At 34.2% G+C, this 25,765-nt stretch overlaps 1 protein-coding gene across 1 annotated transcript in view; it reads right to left on the bottom strand.

Moving 5' to 3' along the window:
* The window catches only part of DNER (delta/notch like EGF repeat containing), a 53,284-nt gene extending 31,060 nt beyond the window's left edge, over positions 1-22,224 (bottom strand). The window contains exons 1-5 of the mRNA XM_015816303.1: positions 22,204-22,224; positions 19,925-20,293; positions 18,157-18,251; positions 13,570-13,736; positions 10,372-10,517 (exon numbers count right to left, since the gene is read on the bottom strand). Coding sequence (XP_015671789.1) covers positions 10,372-10,517; positions 13,570-13,736; positions 18,157-18,251; positions 19,925-20,293; positions 22,204-22,224 — 798 coding nt within the window. The remainder of the gene's footprint in view (positions 1-10,371; positions 10,518-13,569; positions 13,737-18,156; positions 18,252-19,924; positions 20,294-22,203) is intronic.
* Between the last annotated feature and the right edge of the window lie 3,541 nt (positions 22,225-25,765).

Raw genomic sequence — 25,765 nt, 5'->3', positions numbered from 1 at the left:
AAATTTGTAGAATCCTGGTAATAATTACAGCATATAGCTACTGTAATCCAAACTAATGAAATTGTGAATGCCTTCATTATATGCACTTAGAGGCAGACAAGTAGTAAGAACTAGCAAATTCTACCATTACAAAATCATTTCATTTTTCTTATTCATTTTTGTCCCTTCAAGTCAATGTTGACTCCTGGCGACTCACTGGAGAAATCCCTGGCAAGGTTTTTTTGGCAAGATTTCAGAAATGGTTTGCCCTTTTCTGCTTCCCAGGGCTGAGACATAGTGACTGACTGGTATTGATATAATAACACAATCCACAAGAACGGAGTCCATTACCTCAGAAAATCTGATCGCATCGTTCCTAGTTCTTATTCCCCCCCCCCCCAAGAAAAGTATACATCAGGTGCATATGCATTTTTAAAAGCATGCATGAGGGATAAACGTTATGAAATCATGTATATTTTAGCAAGTTATAAATGATAATGAATACAGACTTTTTCCCCAGCATATTTTTAAAAGACAAAAACGATAGAAAACAGTAATTAAAAAGTAATGTAGATCTCTGAGCAACTATTAACTGGACTAATCCTGAATTTAACCTCTTAAAATTGTACTGTAACTTTTGCACATTTACATAGGGTTATCATCTATCGGGATCTTCACCATATAAATTTTCAAAGATTCCACTATAAGAAAGTATTATTGTTTATACCACAGAGTGGGGGTTTTTTATTTGAATTCTAACCAGAGGCCAAGGAATTATCATTGTGGTATGTTGGAATGTTCTTGCAAAAAAATGGGTTTTTGAAAAGTTGGTGATGGAAAGTACAATACATTAAAAACATCCAAATATTCATCAATACCTTTAGCATGGCTCCAATGGCTCCATCTACTATTACTATTATAGTTTACTTTTTCTTCCAAAATCTTTCAACTCCAGTTTGTAAATCATAATATTTTGTTATGATTTTGTTATTTGTTTTTCAAATATTATTTCATGGTATTTCTATATCTATTAACCACATTTTTCTTTCTGTAATTATAAATCATCATTATCATCATATGGTGTCTTCTATTACTTTTTATTTTACAATGCCACAGGATCTTGACCTCTTCATTTTCAGGTGTATGTTTCCAGTAGTTTTTGTTAATAGTAAACACAAATGTTCTACATAAATATATTCTGGTTTTTCTTTAGATCATATAAATAATTATTATTTTTCTTAAGATATCATTATTATCCCAATAATACAAATAAAATATGTAGTGTTTACTTAAAAACACCAAATAATTATACTTAAAAACACCAAGTAATTATAGCCCAGAACAGGAACTAATTCCATTCCTGTATACTCAAAGGTAAGATTTACTGTTTGATGGCACATAAGTGTTATAAATGTACACAAAGTAGCTTAGATAGATACTAAACTCTACTGTTTATTCACTGTCTAATTATTTTAACTGCACCACATCATGGTCAGTGACTAAGTAAACATTAGTTCATCTCCTGATCTTATATGCTTAGAATGAAAGCTTATCCTAAATAAGAATAAATATACCCAAAAGGACTTATTTGTGACTAAACTATATTTTGCTACTGTTTCCTTGCTACTGTTATTATATGGCATAGAAATGCATCAAATTAAAGTGTCATAAATATCAGAGAACAGCAATGAAGAAATTAAAATTCAATAATTTCTTCTGGCTTGCAGTTCTATAGTTATACCAGTAGCAGTAAGCTGAGGCTGATGACTATGCTAAAAGATAATATATAGTAACAATTTATTTTAAAATCAAAAGAACAATTTATTCTTGAGAAAATATTGGCAATGAAACATGTCGCAGTGCTTGAAGATCAGAAGTGCAGATAGATAATAGCACTGGGATTTTGACAAGTTATTATGCAAAGATGATTAGATATCATTAGCTGTTATTAAGTATTCCATGGCCATTTTTCTTTCATCATGGAGTTACATTTTTGGCTACATGTACTCATTTATCTGAATAACACAGAATTAAGATTGCTAGAAATTGTCATAATCATTATTTAAATCTTTATGAGCAGTTTCTAACAATCACTAAATATTGCTTCTAAAGCTATTTAACTTGCTATTATTTGTCTGTTTAGAGCTAAATATGAGGTTCCCTCTCTTGAAATGCACCTAATTCAAGGCAAACCTTTTGGATAAGCCTTCAACAAAGTAGCTTCTCAAAAGACCCACAATTGATTTCTATTAATGCAAATGAGTACACTCTTTTATTTGTCCAAACAAAGTGCAGATGCTTCAGAAGCTACTAATCTTTTACTGTTTAGGAACTGTTTTGCTTAATATTTGCATTCTGTTCCTTCCAGGAATAGCAGAAATTGTCCAACACTGCTCTCTATATATTTTTTATTTATTTGCAACTATAAAAAAAGGAGTCCCTCCACTTATCGTTGCCGACTATAGTGGGCAGTGCTCATCTTCATTTCAAGGCTATTGAACCAGTGCTATTTAAAGACATTTCTGCAGTCATGTGGCCAGCATGATGTCACAGAGTGGGTGTTACCTTCCCACAGAAATGGTATCTATTTATCTACTCATATTTGCATGCTTTCGAAACACAGGTTTTAGGAAAATTCAAATAAAATTATCCGTATCAGTTCAATACATCCCCTCTAATATTAAAATTACAAACAATGAATTTGCTTTGTTCCATGTTCATCTACATCAGACAAGGAAAAGATTTTTTTAATTCTAAAGTAGACTGATTCAGTTGGATAAACAAACTTCCAATGAATCTAGATCTAGGTTCCTGATATAGTTTACATTATAATAATAGGTCAAATCTTCTGCCTTTCCATCCAATAGGCTGTTGTATTGTTTGAAAACAAAGTTCTGTGAAAACTTGTTTCAGGGAATGGGATGTAAAAGACGGTAAATAATACGACATTCTTTGTGCCTCTTTAAAAAAATTGGTATCACTTAGCCAACTTAAGCTTCCATCTTGTCTAAAATCTTTAAAGAAACATGCAGTCCCTCAATAGTGTATGATAACTTATGTCATTCAGCTATTCACGGTGTAGCGATAATTGTGAAAATGGTTTTAGAAACAAATTCACCCATCTATTACTGTTAAATTGTTCATGGAGGGATTGTTTTGCCAAATAAGTGTTGTGCATGAAGACTAGTCTCCTATAATACAAAATCCACATCTAATCTCAACATTGCTGCTGTATACATGAGGGGATGCTAAGATTGATCTCATTAATTTATTTAGGAACACTTCTAATTCTTTTAGTTTACTGAAATCAGAAATTTGGAGGCTTTTAAAAAGGAATTGAACAAACATTTATCTAAAATGGTATAGGGTCTCCTGTTTAAGCAGTTGGAACGGACCTTGGAGATCTTCTAGTCCAGTCCCCTGTTTAAGCAGGAGACCCTATACCATTTTGAATTAGAAGTGTTCCTAAATAAATTAATGAGATCAGAATTAGCATTTCCTCCTGTATACAGCAGCAATGTTGAGATTAGATGTTCCATCCTTCCATCAATAAGGGTAAAACAATAATCTTACATTATAGGAAACTAGTCTTCACACACAACATTTATTTGGGTATCTGGTTTACTGAAACACTGTCATGGAAAATATATCTTCAACAAAAACAATGGCCATTCTGTGTTCTGTACTGTCATTGATCTCATGGCCATTGTTTTAGTTGATGCTTTATTTTTCACGATAAGTGTTTCAGTAAACTGGATACTCAAATACTTCAATGACCTCAGTTGTTCTATCTCCTTATCATCTAGTGTCCATTATGTCTCTTGGATCTTTTAGTAAATACTACTACCTTGGTTTTAGAATAATTTATCTGTTAGGCATTCTTTCCTAAAAATAAATTTGAAATTCTGCCAGGATTCTTCTCATTCCAATTAATGTTGTTGATATGAGTACCATGTCATCTGTATACAGTAATATATGGACCTTTCTGAAGCCTGCTGTTCCTCTGTTCTAATTTATCTTGTATCTGCTCAATCAATTTGTTTAAAATATATGTTGTATATAGCTTACACTCTATTTCAGTGACACTTTTGGAGTGAAAGTTAGCAGGCTTTGTGGAATCTCCCTTTTTAATATTGGAATTACTACACTGTTTTTCCAAGGGATTTGCCCAGGAGCATTGATATAAATAAACAAGGGAGCATGCATAGAAGCCCATCAATCAGGGAATACCTTAAAAAAATTGGTGATAACATATAGTCTCCTGACTATATTTGCCAACTGTCTGTTGTGAAATTATTCTCTTAATTTCTGTAGCAGTTACTTGGGGACATCTTAATGACAATTGTAATAAATTGTACCCATTAACTATTATTTTAATATCCTCAAATTTCTTTTTAAAATAAGCTATCCAAACCTCAGGTGAAATATGTGTTTCTATTACTAGTTTTATTTTTCTTTGCCCTTGGGAAACTAGTTTATAAAATTTTATAACATTATTTTGTAAACATGACAGTCTTAATTCTCACCACTGGCTTTTATAGTAATCTTATTTGTTCCTACTTTTTAGTGCTTGATATTTTCAGAGTTTATCTGTCATTGCCTATACCCTGTCAAATGATTTATATTTCTTTGTTTGTCTTAATAGTCTAGCCAGTTCCTTTTGTCTTCACATCTACATTTGTGGTTAAACCACGAGATTCTGGTTTCAGTCATTACCAACCACATCCTTGTAAATGATATTTGGATTTTCTGGTTTTTGAATAAGTGTAACCATGTGCTGTAGTGCTGTTGGACTGTACAGCATTGATCTGTCAGCTTCTGCCAAGGGGAATGTCCACTTTAATTGTTTCTGATTCTTTGTTATGCTTTCTATATTACGACTCTCTTGTGCTACATTATTTTCACATATACACATATGTCCAAGACAAGTGATAATTTAACATTCTCTATATCTATAATATTAAACACTACACTAATGGGATCAATGTGTGAATATATATGAATATATAATCAACAACAGCTCTATCTCCATGGCTGATTGATATATAAGAACCCACAGATTGATCCCATTGAGATCCATGTAAAGTGACATTTGTAATTGGTACATTAATTTAAGTATCTCTAGTGTGCACTTATTCTGGATCTTATCATGAGACATATGGCCCAAAAGAAAAATGACATCCATTTTAAAAAAAGTTTTTATCCTTTAAATTCAATAGTTCCAAACATGGGCTGATTCTAGCATTAAAATTCCCACAAATAATTAAATGTATATTTGTGGGCTGATGTACCTAAGCTATACATGTATTCAGTTAAAAAACTGTCAAGTTATCCCAATTGTCCTGTTGTCAGAATGACACATAAATGTTAACACATATTAACATTCTCCCTTTATACTTCAGCCTCAATATTTGAATTTCATTTATATCATAATATCCCTGATTAATTTCTTCTCTTCTGAAATCAAGATGTTTTGTGATTAGGCTCATTAGGCCTCCTTTAGCATGTCCAACATTGCTCTACATTACTCATGCCAGTCATTTGAAACATTCACCTTTCCATTTTTCTGTTCTCTAATGCTTCCTGTAAAACTGTCTGATACTGAAGAAATCCAGCAATTCAAGATCCTGAAAAGGAACTGTCAAGTTCAAGCCCTTATGATATTGTTACTTATTCTAGGGTCCGCTAGGTGTGCAGAGAAAGTATGTAACTTCCTAATGGAGAAAGTTGCCTTAACATTCAGTTCAACTGATATCTTTCTGTTAAAAATAACCATAATGAGAGCTGAAGTGTTCAGGCATCTTGAGCAAATCAGCCAAAATGCTTAATTATGCTAACCTTTATTTCTCGGGAATATATATATTATATTTCATGTTATATTAAATGCACATCTGCTACATCAGTGTTGCAAACATGCAAGCAAAATGGTTTTCCAAAAAGTGGGAATCAATCTAATGAGTAGTATATTAAGAGATATTTATAACAAGCCATAGGTAATGTTCAAGATTAAATATATTTCTTGCAACTTTTAAGGGCATTCTGGAAAGTGGCACCATTTTCTTTTAGAGGTTACAAACCAAGCAGTATAATACATATGTGACTTCCTTGATAATGCAACTTTGATTAAAGAAAGTAAGGTTTAACTCTTCTTTGCTTTACTATTTTCAACTCTTTATTACAGTGATGGCGAACCTTTTAGAGACCGAGTGCCCAAAAACTGGCCCCGCCCACAGCCCCACTCCACCCCCTGCCCCACCCCCACTCCGTCCCCACCCCGCCTGCCCACAAGGCCACTCACCCCTGCCAGGGCCCGCTGCAGGTCGCCCTGGCAGCCCAGCAGCACCATGGAGCCACGCCCTCTGCCCACGCACCACAGCATCAACTGTGCATGATAGGGTGTGAGGGCAGAGTCTTTTCTACGCTGCCTGGCTGCCATGTCCTTGGCTGCGCTGCTCTGCATGGGCCATGCTCAGGGGCAATTCTCCTCCAGGGGGGCTGCTGGTGAAGAGGGGGTCGCAGGGGGAGGCAAGGCTGGGGCAACGGCACGTGTGCCCACAGAGAGGGCTCCGAGTGCCGCCTCTGGCACCCATGCCATAGGTTCGCCACCACTGCTTTATTAACTCAGAATGGCCAATTATTTATATTGAATGATTAATTTGTATGACAAAATATATGAGTATATATTCAAAATACCTTGAGCTGCATCAGCATTATCCTTGTTCTGGCACTTTTTAAGAAACTTTTATGCCTATTTATCGCAAAATGTTTTCTAAATTATCATTTTTAATAATGTGCTTTGCACACTAAAACATATGTGTTACAAGCAGAGACATTTATGAACAACCTAAGGAAAACTTCAAAGACCACGCCATTAAAGAATTATCTAAAAAGAACTGGAAAAAGGAATCCTAATCCTAATAGCTAATTTAGATAAGATATTCAATATTGCTAACTGATTATGAGTAGGAAAATTACCGAGGCATTGTGGGCCTGTCTCATTGTAGGTGGGAAAAAAATGTCAAAAAACATCTCATGTCTAATTAAGCTAACTGATTAAATTACTATTCATTCTGGCTTTGAATCAAATTTTCTTGGCTTAAATTCCAATTGGCCATTTAAGGAATATGAAAAAATAAACTGCAGAAAAAATACAAAAGTACAAAACTCAAAATGATAGTCTCATTTTAGTAAACATTCAGCAGAAGCTTTTGGTGAGCTAGTCTAGTGAAAGACTAGATCATCTGTAAACACATATGCTTATTTGCAAGCTCAAACTGTTGATCGAAAATAGTTGCATGGAATTTCCAAGTGCATATTTATAATAGCTTTTGCTAACAATACCTTGGCTGATCTGTTTTTAGGATGTAAGTTTGGTAGAACAGGCTTTAGGAGACATTTGCAATGTATATTTTAAAGAGTACAGATATTTGCTAGAGACAAAACAGTGTACACAAGTCCAGAAGAACGCACACTGTCACTTTCCCTTAAAACATTATCCTGACAAATTATCAATTGATTTTTGAATTCAGGTTATCTTAGATCAATAATTAGACTGCTATCTAGGAAAAACATATAGGAAAAACATAGCATCCTATATATTCACATAACTTCTTACTTTTTATTATAAATATTAATTTCAGAAAAACAAGACGCATTAAAAGATAAAATAAGAGGCACTACCTTGACATGGTTACGGGACTTGTGTGTTTTGAGGAAGATGAGAGCTATGTCAGAGGTTCAACCATACTGGACAGGCCTCACCAGAGAAATCAGACAAAAAGTGTCTCTCCCATAAAAAGTATGGTCAGATGTAAATTACAGAAACCCATTCTGGCTCAGTTATCGCCTGGGTCAATAAGGACTGCACTAGGTGTTTGAGTTCCTGGACATCTAAGGAAAAATGGGCTACAAAACTCAGGACTGTTGGCTGAGCAACCAGGGCCAGCAGCTGGAGAAACTACTGGAAGGAAGGGTGTTTTACTTGTGGCAAGTGTGCAGAGATTGAAGACAAAAAAATAATGATCTGTTATTACAGATCAAGTCCAACAAGAACAGGATATTTGAAACAAATGCTGTTCTCTGGAGAGAACAACATCCAAAATCACAAATAACAGAACAGAGGCTAGCAGATCAACACTGATTTATAATATGAAATAAAGTATTCACAGAAGGGGAACTGGAAGAATAGCAAAGGTCCATCCAGGACAAAAAAAAATCAAAGCCTTGCCAGAAGTAACTCGGTCTGTAGAGGCAGATTGTAAGGGTGCTGGCAATGGAGGAAGCCAGTACAACTACAGATTTTTTTTCACTTGCTATCCCAGGTCTGCCTATCCCTCATTTGCCTATTCCAGGGCCTTGGGAAGGACTCAATGGGTGGATAAAAATGCCAAATACAGTCTGATCATCTGGCTGACTATGCAATGAGCCATAAAAATATAAAAGCATATGAGAATATGAATAAAAGAAAAGGAATTTGAAAAAATTACAAAGGAAAATTGAAGCTGAAAGATTATGACATAAAGCAACCGTGGTGGACCCACTGTTTATTGTCACATTGGGTGCCATTTCAAAAAAAATCTTGGACAGCACTTAGAAAAACTGAGCACTGACCAAATTTCCATCTGTCAATTACAGTGCTTGGATCCATACATATACTAGGTTGATGCATTGCAAAATCCTAGATTCTTGGGAAGGACTCAATGTATATGAATTAAAGAACTGGTAGCTATGATTTTGCATTATTGTATATATTCATAAACATATATGATATTCCAAAACATATATCCAATTATTCTGCTTGATTCTTCAAGATCAAACAAAATTCCAAGTTTCTTATCTAAAATTTTTATTTTCTTCTCTTGCTGGTGATTTTTATGAGAATATTAGTAAAATTCAAAGTGATAAAACATCATGAAAATACAATATATGCCATACAATGAATCTGGCACTATCTTCTCAACTTACTACTCAACTTTTGCAGATTTCATAGATTTGGAGCTCCTCTATATATGTTGACATTAAAAGCTAAGCAATTGCTGAATATCTCATTTCAAAATTGATGAGGTCACTGCTAGAACCTCAAAAACTGTATTCTCTTTCTGTGTTAGGAATTCTACCTGAAGCAAACTAACTCACAATTAAGAAAAGCTGATGGTACATAAAACTCTCAGACTTTACTACACTCTCTTTCCCAATTCAATGCCTCAAGCTGTCTGGGAGATTAAATGTATTTGGCTGAAACATGCCAAACAATAATAGCAACACGTCACACATAAAACACCTTCCAAGAATCAAAATAGCAAAGTTTAATTATTCACCATCTTTTATGCATCTGGTGAATAAGGACAAAAACCTTTTTTTTTCTTTTCAGCAAGCTTTCAATAAAAATAGGAAACAGGAAGAGTTTTAGTCCCAAAATTATAGTCTTGAATATGAAGGGCAAGAAAAGAGAACACTCATAAACAATACTGAAACTATAGCAATAGAGAATTACAGTTCTTAATCATGTGGTACATGTCCTAAAGTAGAAAGATTCGTTATTCTTCTTGAACACATAATTATTTCTTTTGTTGACTGTTTTTTGGCAGTCAAATCAAATGCTATGATTTTTCCTGGCAACCGCTTTCATTTTCTAAGGGTATAGACAGTTTCTACATCAGTATGGATAATATCGTATAAGGCATATACTTAATTCTTTCTGCTTCATGGAAATATAATATTATTAAATAATAATTAGCAATGTAATCCAAATAGAATTGGGAGGGCTGCAAAGCAACAACTAATCAGCCACTTCCAAAGCTCATGCAAATCAGAAGGGAAAATATTGGAAAGCACGTTGTGAGAAATTTCATGCAACAACTTGGCATGCAGAATTTACTAAGGTGAGAGCTGATTCACCAAGAGCCCTGCTCTAAAAGAATAGTGGATAGAGCCAGGACAAATACTATATCTGATTTGATTTGATTTATATTTATACTTTAATACAACTTTTGGATACCTCTGGTACCATACTGGTGTTTTCAGGGATCTGAATTGGATGCCAGAATATCTCTAAAAAGCTTCAGAGTGCTAATCAAATGCTGGCTTTGAAGATAGAGCAAAGCTCTTCTAATGATCCACTTCCCACAGAGGAGATATGCAGCTTTTCAGCACATCGTGCAATGTCTCATGAATGTGTCATGTTGCTTACCAACTATCAGTTTTCTCATACACCTACCCTTAACACTTGTCCTTCACTGGTTTCTCCCAAATCATGCTTCTTCTCTGGCAATTGATCCTTGCAATTCTTTGTTTTGTCTCAATCAGCCTTAGATGAACAAGTCAAGACTGGGATATTGATATCCCTCCACCCTTTCTCCATGTTCCTTCTGCTATTACTATCTTTTTTCTTACCTCAGATGCTCTTGTAATACATTTGCCTTTCCCAGAACACTGAAAGCCATCAGACTGGATTCCTCCAGGCAAACACATGCTGACTTTTACTATGACTGTCAAGCGTAATGCCACGATGCATTTGGAAATAGAATCATTCACAAAACCTGGAAAAAGAGAACATATATATATTACTGTTAAAAATATAATATAATGCCTTAAAAGGGAATTTAAAATAGATAGGAGACTATGGCAGAAATGGGAATGCAGTTAATACTCCTCCTCACCTAAACCCATTAAACTACTACTGGTCATAGATAGGGGTATATGAAAATCAGTCATACTATAAAGGTTGTTTTTTAATTTTTTAATTTTTTTGCTTATATTGCCTCTGTAGTTCACAACAGCTTTAGGAGAGAAAAGGACAGGAAAAATTGGACAAGAAGGTCATCCAGAGTTGGAATCCTTGTGTATGTGTATGTGTATGTGTCTCTATGTGTATCTGTGCTAATTTCACTAGAAGCACAGATGAAATGTGGTTCAAATGCACTTACAATTAATCCAAATGAACCATATCAAAGCAAAAATAAATCCCTTATGAGAAGTTGAAAAGCAGAGAAATACTATTTCTTTGTAAATTTTCATTTATCTATTAAAACTATGGATAGACCACATTAATTATACCATCTGGAAAAGGTGGGTCTCTGGCTTTATGTGATTCAAAGATTGTTTTCTTACTTCCTATGCATCCCTCAGCAGCACTAGGCAGACTATAAGCTAAGCAAGTTCAAGTTTGGTAAGTTATGGAAAGGAATATTACAAGAATACAAGAAATGCAGGCTAGAGTGAGAAACTGGAAAACATCCTGGAATAAGGAAATGGCAAACTACCCAGTACAGAAATAACAGGTACATCCACAGAGTCACCAAGAACTTGTCTGGACTCAAAGGAAACTCAACTTTTACATACTCTACAGTCAGATGCTTTTGAAAAATGAACAGAGATTCAAAGCAGCTTGAGATGTAGGACAAAGATATATAATTCATCTGCACATCACTGGAGATAAAATGTACAGTTATGTGCAAAGGCCCTTATAATTTAAAGTAGTTCCAGTATCCATATCTATACCCACTTTGATCATATATCAAGGTCAGAGCATTAGAACAGTTACAAATGACTGCATTACAATTTTGTTTCACTTAATTTTGATGCTCTCTCTCTTAACCTCTTATGCCAGCAAGTAAATGTTTAGAGAAACTCATTATTAGTAAATTGAGTTGATTAATGTGTAATTGCCATACAGGAGAATACTCAGAAACCAAATGAAGATACCATCATCCTTATGCAAAATTTATTTTAAGAATGATCATGAAATAGAACACTTTGAAGAAGAAAGTAGAGGCAGAGATGAATTTGTAGTCATTACTATCTGGAGTAGTTAGCAAGATAGCCCTTTCTAATAACAGAATTACTTAAGACCATTCTTATCTAATAACATTTGCTAAAAATACTTTTGAACTCCATGCTAAGTATAATGACAAGAAGTAAATAGTATAAGTCCTATTTTAAGGATGACTGTTGTACTCTAATGACTGGAAAATCTCTAACACACTGAAATAATGGTGGATTTTTGGATCCATCAACCAAATATTTCTAAATAATGTATGCAAAAACACTTTCTATCATATACTTATGATGAAATGGGAGAGGTTTTAAAATGTATAATTGCAGTATATTAATATTTAAGGTGGAAAAGATATCTTGGATAAGAAGTAAAAAAAAAATCAAATTATCCTTCATATTTTAATCTGCTCATTTTATACTCCTTTTCAATGTTATGTTCCCATTAATTTTTCATTATTGGCACATCGTAATTTTTAAAGATGTTTCAATAAATAAATTAAATACGATTATTCCAAAACTGGCAGGACCCAATGAGAATTATCTTTTCTTTATTGGTTTCCTGAGACTAATTGTTATAAGTTATTCCTAAAAATTATGCTACAACAATAAATAGCAACCTTAATAGTTTATTCCTTCTAGTTAGTAAGGATCTAAAGTGGAGGCAGATGAGATGGACTAACTTTCAAACTTACATTCCAACTCAGAACTAAGAGAAGAGGATGCTTTATACTGAAATATCTGCCATTTTAACACTACAGTTTGAAATTGCTAAGAATTCAGTACATCAATTACTGCAGCAGCATAACTCTAAAAATGGACAAAGATATTGCTGTCCATTGCTGTCCATATTGCTGATGCTAGTGAGCATGCTAAAAAAGCAAAAAATACTGCTAACAAGAACTATATTTACTTCCCTGTCTCAATTATTTAATGCATATGAACACAACAAAACAAATGCCATTTTCTGTTCCTCACATGTTTTGTTACGCTCACCTGAAGTCATAAAGTCTTATGTCTTTAATACAGGGTTTCATAAATGTACTGGATTTTCATTTACCATAATCTCATAACCAGTATAATAATGTATGTCTACCACATCTCAAGAATATCAGACTGGGAAACCAACTAAGCTATCCACAGCATTTGGCATCACTGAATATAACTGAGATACTTATCAGATAATGTTTTCAATCTTAATGAACAGCCAAGGTTTTAGAAAACAGATGCAATTTTTATGTAAATTATTTCTGTTATAGAGAAGAATGAGATTATGAAGACAGATCTCTTATGATCTCTTTTTCTCATGAAGCAATAGACTGAGGTGAAGAAACTTAATATTGCTTTCTGAACTTTAATCCTAATGTCATTTTCATCAAAGATGAAATATTCTTATAGTAAAGGAGATAGTGAAAATCTGAAGTTCCTGGACCCTGCAAAAGGAAAAGTGTTTTTTTAAAGTAGTTTCATGATCTCTTGTTCTTTGAAGCCTCCTAGAAGTCAATGCAATGTCCAAAGAATCAAAATCATATGTTGCTGATGGTTGTTACCTATCAGCATTTTACATTTTCCTAGATAAACTTTAAAGGAAGCGTTATAGACATATTCCATTACAAAAACCAAATCATATCTCACAGTAATCTTATCCGTAGTGCATTACTATAATAAAAAGACAAATTATCAGATTTTTGATTCCTATTCCTATTATGACTTATTATAGCAACTCTGATTTAATATAAACTATACATTTATGATTTGTTCAATACATTAGAAAAATACTTTATGAATATAAAAATCAACAGCATTAGTAAACCTCACCAATGAAATAATTGTTTCCCAATTCCAACATCTCCTCTGCTAGGACAAGTCCACCCATTGCTTGGAGAAGAGTAATGCTTGTGGCATCTATAAGTGAGCATTGTTTAAACCTTTCTGTGGTCACCTTCCATAGTAGGATAAGGGAAGCAGTGGCATCGTGCCTTATACTAAAGACAAAAATAAAAATATTAAGCAGATCATGGTGAAAACAAGTGTTTTAAACATTTTCTATGAGAATGTAACATTAGTCATGACATTAAAAACATATTTCTATAACTTAATTGATACAAAATTTCTCATTAATTCCAATGCTTCTGAAAGATGTCAAAAGTGAGGACATGTTAATTCTACAGTATTAGACTTACCAGAAAATATTGTTGTGCTGTTGTTATCAAATTGTTATCAACAATTGGCTTTCATTCACACTGAGTTCTTCTCAAGAACCTAGAATTTTGTAATATATTGATGTAGTATATGTGTGGATGCAAGCAATGTGGTCTTTTGTAATTGAAAGATGGAAATGTACAGGTTTCCTAAGTGCCATCAAAGATTTTTTATATGGCACCACAGCTGGTTTATGCTATAATCTTTCAAGTTCAAATTTCAGATCTTGATCTTTGCGATCTTCACTAATTCTTTGTCTTCTATTCTATTTATCAGTTTTTACTAGGAAATTCCTCAATATTTTAATCTGCTCATTTTATATTCCTTTTCAATGTTATGTTCCCATTAATTTTTCATTATTGGCACATCATAATTTTTAAAGATGTTTCAATGAGTAATCAGAGTGACTATGTTATGTCATCATTTATAAACAGTTTGTTTGACCTTGAATGAGTTGAGTGTATGATCTACTGTTTCTTTTGCTTCTTTGACAATCTGCACTTTGAATCATTTGATTTTTCAATTCTGGCCTTGATTGTATTTGTTCAAACAACTTGCTCTTGAGCAGCCAAAATCAACCTTCAGGATTTTATTTTATTTTTAATATTCTAGTTGTAATGCATTGACAGGTTTTATCTTTATCCACTTTCTCCTGATCTTTAGTAGAAATTGATCATTAATGCTTTTCCTTGCCAGCATTTGGTTCATGTTTCTATTACACTATTTCAGTATTCATGTTTTGCTTCCTGTGCATTTAGTAAGTTCCATTTTTTAACTTGCATCAATTCTTGTTCTTAGAAGTCTTTTTACATAATCAGCCACCACATGCTTTTCTTTTTGACAGTTTGCTTGACTTGAAGTAAATTTCTGCCTTTATTTTCATAGGGTAGATATAAGTCTATCACTCTATCGCTATAGGGATATAATGCATAGTGAATAGTCATCAATTTTCTGACATTTTGGTCAGTGGTGGGATTCAAATATGTGAACAACCAGTTCTCTGTGTGGATGCTGCTTCCGGAAGTCCATTCTGGGCCTGGGTAACAAAAAATTAGCTACCGGTTCTGCCGAAGTGGTGCAAATCGGCTGAATCCCACCACTGATTTTTAGTCAACTTGTTGATTGGTCACACAGTCAGACAGATGTTCAGACTGGATATGGCATTTTTTCCTACCTATAGAACCCTTCTCAAGGACCTGAGATAGGCAGATGTTGTTTGAAGGTGTTAAAAATACCATCATAGGATGTATGCTGCACCAAATAAAGCTACCTTTTGCAATTGACTGATGATGATTTTGTCAATGCCAATGGTGTGTTCCAGTTGTTTTGGGATTGCACCCAACGCACCATTAATTATTAGTGCTACTTTGCTTTCTTTTGTCATAGTTATTATATCTCTATTTGCAGGTCTTTGTATTTTGTGTTTTTCTCTAGTTTTTTTTCTCTCTTCTATTCTGCTGTCTTCAGGTACTGAAACATCCAGTATACAGGGTTTTTTTGTCTTTCTTATTGACAATTGTTAAGTCTGGTTTTTTATGTGGAAAGTGCTTGTCTTTTGAATTCTAAAGTCCCAGAGCACTTTAGTTTTTTCATTTTCTATTACTTTGTTTATTCTGTGGTCCCACCAGTTCTTGCTTGCAGGAAAGTGGTATTTCTTGCCAATCTTTTAGTGCACCATTGTTGCTACTTTGTCATGCCATTGTTTGTAGTCAGTTTGTGCAATCTTCTTGCATCAGCTAACCTGGTGATCCATTGTTTCTTCAGCTTCTTTGCAGAAGTGCCACTTGCCGTTTGCTGCTGTCTTCTCAATTCTGGCTTTGTTCTTAAAGCTTGGTCTTGTGCAGCCAGAATTCAGCCCCTCTGTCTCTTTCTTCAACTTTTTTGCTCTTAGCCATTGACAGATATTGTTATCTGCTTTGCCTGCTATTTTTTTTTAATGTACTGGCCATGTAATACTTTGCCTTGCCATGTCTCTTTTAATAATAATGATATTGGCTATTAATATTTTAATGATAATGATATTACATTGTTGTGTCAATTTATTATCATTATTATAAATGTATTATAGCTGGCCCTTTTCATAGGCTCTGGGCAGCTTGGAAATACAAAATAATAAAAAGTTAAAATATGCATACAAGCAACATTGCATTGATAATGGGACCTCCTTGGACTAGGGAGTTCTTAGAACTTATTAACTAGGGAAGAAGTTAACTATATGGAGAGGAGAATTGTAGCCATCACACAGTTTTAAATCAGTAGCATTATATGTACAAATATTCCTCTTCAGTAGGTATCCTCAGTTTCCATACATGTTGGGAAAGCTGCCATTGCCCATATTGGGATAGGAATTCCTACAGCACTAGGATGGGGAAGGCCAATCTATTCCTACCTATAAATATCATCTAATAAACAACAAAGTTTAACACACGATGGGTGGAAAGGCTCTGGCAAAGGAGTCAAGGACACATGAGTTAACAATGAGCTCAAGAATATGACAATAATAGAAGAAACAATCAAAACTTGGCTGAGAACCAGAGAGCCATCGTGAATATTTTTAAAATATAGACCAAGAAGAGACTGGAAACTCAGGAAACTGAAAGAAAGAAAGAAGGAGGAAAAGTCAGGCTGAAAAACATGAGTGAAGAGGCAACTGGTAGCTGAGTAAATATAAATACTGGCGGGGCAGGGGAAGGGGGAAGACATGTCAAGCTTAGAAAAAGATATATATTTCATCAATAAGTAATTTTGAAGACACTAAATCCAAGGGAAAACGATTATAAAGCTTATAAATGTCTGCATACACATCCAATCCATTAACTGCTTTCTCAGCAGCAAAAATTTAATAGTCCCACATTTCTAGAGCAGTAACCTTGGAAGGCACCTCCAGTCAATCAGTCACAGTAGATTAAAATTGCAGCTCTAATTAATCACATTATTTTGGCTCAAGTACAACTATTAAATATTTAGCATTTATATAGTTCTAAAAAAGCAATTATGAGTTGGCTTTGTTTCTCTATGTTGTAAATATTAATTTTGCCAAGGTCAAAGCCATATTTTTACTAATGACACCGGGTTTGGGTTTCACGTCACTTCCCAAATAATTATTGGGAAGAATTGGCTTTTTTATCCTAAAAGAAGCATTGTAAATGAAGAATAGTTCTTTCTAATGAATATTTCTTCCCTTATTCTTCCACTGCATCTTCAGCTGAATAGCCAAATATTTTTAAATACTGTGTTCCAAATGTGGGACTACTATATACAAGAGTTGGGAGCTCAAAACAAGAATTTAATTGTCTTAAATATATTATGTCCATTTTATGTTAGATACCAATGTTCAAGTTGAGTTCAACATTATGTCCACTTCCACCATACTTTCTAACATAAGTTGCCTCTTCCAAAGTTACCTCTTTGGGATAATAAGGTTACAAGGCTAAGTCTTCCAGACAGATACTTCCTTTTGATGGCAAATAATAAAATAACTGTGTCCTCTTCTTTAAGATATCGTGGAACTTGACTTCTACTTCTTTTGCTTGAAAACTCTAGGATTCCTAACAATAAATATCTGCAGATGAGGGAAAGCTCTATATTTAATCTATTATAATATTTCCCAGTCTAGTGCACTCTCTTTGTGTTGGATGTAAACTATTATACTTTCCAACTAATTAAGAAGCACTGATATCTAAAAGGCTAATCCATTCTTAGAAAAGCATCTGCTGCCTGTTGACTTTTCCCTTTAGGATTGTGGGAAAAGGTAAAGCAAAAAAGTTGTACATGCATTTGCATTCATAGACTACAGAGTCAACACCAAAAGCAGCCATGTGAACTTGGGGAAAAAAGCACAACTGCTTTAATGATCTGGGGGGGGGATTCATATGGGCCCTTGCATGCTCCAAAGCATCTCTTTCAAAGACCTTGCATTACCCTATTTCCATGAATGAGAAAACAATGGCAAATATAAGCTTTTCATGTATCCCAATGAATCAATAAAAATTCAAACATTTGGACAGCACAACTGGAAAACTGACAAGCTATTTTATGGGAACAGGAAATCAGTGAAGCAATTGTGACATAAGATATCATAAGGTTTTTACACCATATTCCTGTCATCTTCTTTCCATTTATTCACAAGATTTCAAATGATGGATTCAATAACCAACATTATCTAAAACCTTTTTGTAATAATACAAAACAGCAGTTTCTTACTTTATTGAAGTATTTTGTGGAACTTCAAAAGATATTAGGCGACCCCCACCAGAATTATTAGAGCTGGCATTTCCACAGGCTACATCAGGGATTATCTAAAAAGAGTGTGCATAAATATGAGACATCCTAAATAACTAATAGTTTTTAAACAGAACAAAAAACTGGTTTAAAAATGTGATAAAACTGAAAGATATGTGATGGATATATTTTGAAAAATTACTTTCTACACCTTTATTGAGCAACAGATGCACAAACAAAAAGCTCACCTTGAAAAGTTATTGGTTTGGATTTGGTTTTCTTAAGAAAAACACAAAGGGCTTTTCATATCGTAGCAACCTAGATTCCTAATAAATTGCAACACAATACTTTAAAAAAGCAGGTAATGAAAATTCATTGGCTTTCAGGAACACACAGCAAGATAGCTGATAGCATCTCTCAGCATCTTACTGTTGTATAGTGTAGAATATAAACAAATCATAGGTAGCAGTGCTTTGCCACCTGATCCCAGCAAGAAGAACAATTATTATTATTTTTTCCTGTGAGGAAGGACTTTTCAGAATATAAACTAGGGTCATTATTACTTGCCAAGGAGGAAAAAAATACTGTAAGGTGTTTGTTTATTTGTGTGGATAAAATCTTTCATTTTCAGGCAGTGCTTCTTTAAAAAGCGTTAACAAAGTATGTATTAATATGTCTTCTGCATTGATTTAGATTCCAAATTCAGCAGTACCTCAGTGAGATGTGTGAGGTACTACCAAGTTGTCCTTGGGAATATTTCCTGCCTATTTTACAAATGTTCTCAACATTTATTTCTTTTTTCTTTTCTTTTTGACTCCCAGATTTTAGGCTGTTCAGCCCAATTCTCTTATTACAAAAAAATACAAAACATTCACATTCTCCTAGAAATCTTTTTACATACAAATGGATAATACAAAGCAAATTCTTAGAAATGGAAGGAAATATTTGAAATACTAAAATTACCCTTTCTTAATGTAAAATATAATTTTCTTTTCTCTCAGTGTAGGACATAAGAAATAAAACAGCATCAGTTAATTAATATTTTCAATAGATTTTAAAGAGTGTAAAAATCAATCTATCTTACAATTCTATTTTTATGATGAAATTAAATCTAAATTTTAAAAAAAAATCAGTTTGCTTTTGAAAACTCCCTTAAACTCTTAAACTGAAATCTGATGAAGATCCAGTACTGTATTTTGCCATTCAATGAAATCAAATCATGAACTGAATATAATGCTACATATTATAATGCATACAAAAAGTAGTAATTATGCAGGCAGTATGCATTTCAAACTTACTTAACTCCAAGCCCATTTTCTTCTGTGATATTTTATTGAAAAAAAACAAATATCAAGAGAAAAGTTTTAAAAATTGCAGAACTAAAAGAGGAAAATAAACAAAAAATGGTTCTTTTAATATTCCAAAGAATGAGGTATTTCTCTATACCCCAAATGTTCATTTGGTAGTATTAAATAGTTTATGTATTTAGTAATAAATATAATCTGAAATCAACAACAATGCATTCATTAAAATTAATAATTTCTCAGAAAAATATTACAAATTTAAAAATGTATACCGAGTTCTAAGACAATTTTGTAATTAACACTTTGCCGCTTTAAATTTTACAAATAGAATTCTTAGTTGTTTTTTTTTAAGGTCACATACAGACAATCTCTTCCTAAAGCTTCTACTGGATTTCATTCAGAAATAATTTGTGGTACATATTTTTTTTAAAAAAGAAACCCCTTACTTCTACTTCATCCCATTTCAGATCCACAAGTTTCTGCCCCTCCTTGGGCTCCCATGTCGGTAATGTCATTGTTGCTTGGGCTCGTGGGAGGTTAATGTCCGGTTCCATGGTGGCTGCTCCTGGCCTATTTTCACTTGGCAACTCTGATTCTGTCCACCCAGACACTGGGGAACCATAAAATGAATATTCACAGTTTGTACCTTCATAGCCAGTATTACAAACACAGAGATATCCATCCCCATTACTAGTGCAGTTGCCATGGTGACAAGGGTTGCTGGCACATAGATCTGAAACAAACTGAAACACAAACAATAACAGACTTCTTAGTACCACAGAATAAGATGTATCAGTCTTGTCACAAATGTTAATCTGCTAAAATATTTGGGTGGCATTCACCTGACTACAAAAGCTTTACTTAGAACGTCGTTTCCCAACCAAGCATCTTTCAAGTGTGCTGGACCTCTATGGTCAATACTTGATATAATAACTTAACAATGAAAGCTGAGAAGGAACGTAGCTGGAAGGCAACCAGGTGAAGAAGGAGATTCATTATTCACATTTCAAAAAACACACACATTATGCTGGAGAAATAGAAAAAAAATAGCAAACAAAACTGGTGGTGTTGACAAAGTTGAATGGCTTAGAAATGTAATATTGGAACAATTTCCAGAGGAATAATAATTAGTCTTTTGTAGCAAATAGAACAAAGCACACATAGGTATGAAATAGAACAATTATTATTATTATTATTATTATTATTATTATTATTATTATTATTATTATTATTATTATTATTATTATTATTATTATGCTATTTATGAGGATATTGACCTTCAGTTGGTGTACTGAAGTGGTGACTTCAGTTGGTGTACTGAAGACACCAGGAAGACACCAGTTATATGTACTATCTGTAATCATCATCTAAATTGTGGTAAAAGTCTTTACATTCTAAAATCAATCTTGAACAATGATCAAAAATAGTTTTGTGTGTATGTGCAATGTATGTATACGCATCCAGGAAATCAGACTCATGTTGGACTAAGCTCTCTGTCTAATAGACTACAATCCCCCAAATCTTAATGCAATAATGAGTTTGTTTTTAACACATCCCAAAATCAGTTTAATAGACTAGCAATACCTTAAAAACGAGCACATTTTTTAACATAAGCCATATAATAAAACAACCTTTTTCCAAAAAGTTCATCTAGACTCTTTACTTTTGAGTTGGATTAATATAACTTAATAGTTTTAACTAAAAAGCATCAAAGTATTTCAGATTTTTTATATCTAAGTACATTTAACCCTCCATCACGGTTTTGTTTACTTTTATGGTTTTGGTAATACTAGTTGTTTAAAGAATTATTTATAAATAACTAAAGAATTTTTGCCCATGAATGAAACCAAATAGATAGTGAAAATGGAAGCTTTTGTTACAAAAACAGATTTTAAGAAATAACTATTATTTTCCTTATAGGTATAATAACAAATTACAGTAAAGTCTTCATACTTGAGTTTTGTTTTGATCTTTCACGAGAGGATTGTAATTATGTTTATTTAACTTTAAAGAGAGCCAGTTTGGTATTGTGGTTAAGACATAAGGCTAGAACCGGGAGACCATGACAGAACCATATACAGAACCAACTGGGTCACTATGGCCAGTCACTTTCTAGAAAGCACGTTAACGGCAAACCACTTCTGAAAAAATCATGTTAAGAAAACTGCAGGAACTAGTCAGACAGCTACTACAAGCACATGCCTTTGCAAAGACAAAGTGAAAACACAAGGCTTATGGAATCAATACTATAAAATAAGAACTGTTAGGGCAATGACTATAGAATAAAAAAGAGAAATATAAATAATATAAGCCTGGTTTTTAAAAAAGCAAATCTATGCTACACAAAAGCTAAAGGAGTAAATTGAAGCAATAAAATTTCCCAAATGAAATAGTTACCAATTAGAAATAGCAGTAGTTTGATGTGAGCTGGGCTAAGCTTGATCAGCTTTAACTAGTAGTCAAAATCTGGCAACTTGTGCAGTCTGCTGTACAGAATTTGGCAACATTATATATTATGGAGGCATATGAGTTAGAAGTAGGGAGATGTAAAATTGGTATCTATGCTCTGATGAATAAAGGTAAAAGTAAAGGAGTCCCTGCGAATTTTACTCCACTAGTCATTGCCAACTATACGGGGTGGTGCTCATCTCCATTTTAAGGCCATTGAGCCAGCATGATATTTCCAAGGTCATGTGGCCAGCATGGCGTCATGGGGTATTCTTACCTTCCCATAGAAATGGTACATTTTTATCAACTCACATCTGCATGCTTTCAAACTGCTAGATTAGCAGGAACTAGAACAAGGACAGGAACTCACCATGTCGCGTGGTGCTTGGGTGTCAAACCTGGGCTGCTGGCTTTCCAGCCCACAAGCCCAGTATCTTAATCACTGAGCCACCATGCTGCCCTTGGCGAATAGTTGGAGAATAAGAATATTCCAGATATCTCTAAAAATGAGCAGAAGGGCATGTGCTGAATGGCTTCAAGTTATCTAGAATTGCAGTGACACAGGTAACCTGGGTGAATCTTGCTACTCCTTCATTTTAACAAAGCCAAAGAGACAATGTTACAGTGAACCACAATGAAGGCACTTTTGTACTTAAGGCTGTTTGGCTGTTTAAGATATAAAATAAGTTATATTACTATATTCCTCAGATTTTCAAGGAAGCTAAGATATAAAGTTTTGTCTAGATTAGCTTGGCACTCTGCACCTATTGTACATTGTTTAAGATGTCATCTAGCATACCAAGAAGCTAACAATTGGGAAGATTATTGTATGGGTTTTTTAAATAAATTATCAGACCACTTAGATTGCCATTGTATACACTTTTATGAGAATACCCCACAAAGAACACTAGGGAGATCATCTCTGAATCCTGAGAGAGCAAGATTTGGGTTAGTTCTCTTATGGACTGTCTTTAAAAATACAAAAAAAAATCTCTTTCTGCTACTCTCTATTATGATTTTAATGTTTTTAATAATTGACAAATAATTATAATTGAAGTTATGCATGGAATGCACAAGAAGATAACTGTGTCTTTGGTGTGCTGAAAATAGACTGCTTATTCATTAGGGGCAATACATTTTACTAAGTTCTTCCCAGAGACATTTTATCCTATATTACAAGTAGCAGAATAATGCTGTTCTCAGAATATAGGACACAATGCCATAAGGAAGAATTCTTTAAAAATATTGAACTACTTATTATATAGTTTTTTTTATATTTTCATTGGTTTTACCTGTCTAGTGCATTCTTTTCTCCCTGTATATTCTGACCATTAGGAACCCTGGTGGCACAGTGATTAGAATGCAGTACTACAGGCAAACTCTGTCTATAGCCAGGAGTTCGACCCTGATGAGGCTCAAGATTGAATCAGCCTTCCATCCTTCTGAGGTCAGTAAAATGAGGAGCCAGATTATTGGAGGATTATCTGACATTGTAAACCAGCCATAGAATAGTGTAAAACACTATGGGGTGGTATATAATTCTAAGTGCTATTGCTATTGCTACTGCTATTCTCTTTTAAGCGATATCTATAAAACTTTTTTCTTTTAGATGTGCTACAATCATTACAACTGTTCAGAAGGCTAGTGGGTTTTTTCTATCTGCCCAAACATACATTTATCAACCCAATATATGAATATTCTGGAGAACGGCAATACAGGAATAGGATTGCATTGCAGTGGCATAGATCCATGGGATCAAATAAACTAGCTTATTGTTTATTTATTTTTCTAGATGTTATCTATCAAGTTGCTGGTTTAAAGCCCTTCATGACTTGGTTACCTAAGGAACTGTATTCTCCCAGTTGTTTCTACCTGTCCAATTTGGACATACAGGCAGGTTTGGCATTGTGTGAATTAGTCAAGGAATATCAGTTGATGGAAACCAGGAGATGTACTTTCCCTGCTATAGCCCCAGGATCATGAATAGGTATTCTCTTATGACTTGTCTATCTATTCTATCTCCCTTGGTGCTGCTTTTGTTAGGTTGGGCTTTTTCTTCCTTTTGCATACAAGCTAGATACAAAGAAGGAATTAAGCAATCCTCCTTTCTGCCTGCTGCCTGTCACCTTCTTGCCATCTTCTCCCATTAGTGGACCTATCATTTCATTGAGTTTCTTCTTGTTCCTTATATATTGAAATAAACACTTTTATTATCATTATTGGCATCAGTTGCCAGTCTTAGGTCATTGTGGGCCTTAGTTTTCCTTACTCCCTCCTTGTAGATTCAGGCTATTTGCTGGTATTTTGCTTTAGTTATGTGCCCCTTTCCATTTTTTTATATTTGACTTTTGTGTCCCCCAGATTGTCAGAGAGCCCTTTGTGCAACTATGCTGGTCTCATCTGGAGTCTTGATTTTCTTTCTCTGTAGATGTGAAGGAGACAATGTGAGACAGAGGGGCATGAAGTGTGCTGACTCACAGAGTGGCTGCAGGTTGGACATGATTGAATGGCTGACAATAATGACAGTATTATTTTTGCTTGGGCTTTCATTAACTAATTTTTCAAGCATCTTGAACTATTTTACCTTTTTGGATTTCTATCCATGAAATCCTTCCTAATCTCTCTCTAAATTTATCTGAAGTCAGTTCCTCTTAAACTCTAAAACACCAGTCTGACTTGGTTATCTGTGGTTCCACTATGGGGAATTCAAGTATGACATGGTCACTTTCCCCCACAGTTCCTATAGCCAACCTAACTACTCAGAATGTTCCCTCCCCAAGAAAACTGCCAAATTTCATCTTCTTTCAATTGCCTGTTGTTGCATTTTTTTCAACCACATGAAATGTCCAAAATGCTATCACGCTTTTATTTTTGGTATTGACACCTGTTTTAACACCATAAAAATGTTAAAATATTAGCCCACAAGAACTCATTAATTTGCATACATGTGTGTTAAGAATAATGGGGCAAGCAAAGAAGCTACTTACATGTACGATATAACTCTTGGTTCTCATTTTGTGTTGGTACCAGGTGGCTAATCAGGAGCCAATAGGTTCTTTAGAATTTGAAGGCAAAAGGCTTAAAGCAAGGTATAATGGCTAAAAAAAGATTGTATTTAATAAATACTAAAAGGATTAACAGGGGAAAATATACCAAGAGGGTTATCAGGCAAAAATATACTTCAGCATGCCATGAACCCCAGGAATGGCAGCAAGTGGACCTATTAATGGTACTTGTGCAATACCCTCCTGAGACTTTGGGGCTGAGCTAAGTTTCAAAGTGTCTGATTCTTTTCCCATTCTTTTATACTTTTCCTAACACAGAGAGAGTATAAATAATAACCCCCAGAGATGGTTTATCAGGAACTTGATCATAACCTTAGACAGTGGAAGTTCTGCCAAGAGTATTTTTAGGACAATCCTGGTCTCTCACAGACAGCACCTGCAAATAGTCTGTTAATATAACTGGTCAATACCTTGGGAACCCAGATAAGTGACTGTTCATTACAACTAGCAATATAAGACTAGAGAGATAAAACTGTCCTCTTTATCTTAAACGTTAAAGTAGGAATACAGAGAAAAGGCAGACACTATTGATTAAACAATAACAATGATACAACCCACAAATCCTAGATGCATGTGTGGAAGAATTTGCAATGCAAAGCTTGCCAAGTTTGCTATGACACAAATTGCTTCAACTAGCTACATTTCTGTCCCAAAGGTGCTATTAGCCTCCTGAAAAAGCACGTTTTGGACAACCATGACCTGGATGACTGAGCATCTCCATAGACATTTAGCTACATTTCTGTACAAGTATTTCTTGTCTGTGCAAAGAGAAAA

This window comes from Protobothrops mucrosquamatus, unplaced genomic scaffold (genome assembly GCF_001527695.2).
Source record: "Protobothrops mucrosquamatus isolate PMUCROS unplaced genomic scaffold, P.Mucros_1.0 scaffold420, whole genome shotgun sequence".
NCBI classification, from domain to species: Eukaryota; Metazoa; Chordata; class Lepidosauria; order Squamata; family Viperidae; genus Protobothrops; species Protobothrops mucrosquamatus.
This window is presented reverse-complemented; position numbering and strand designations above follow the sequence as displayed.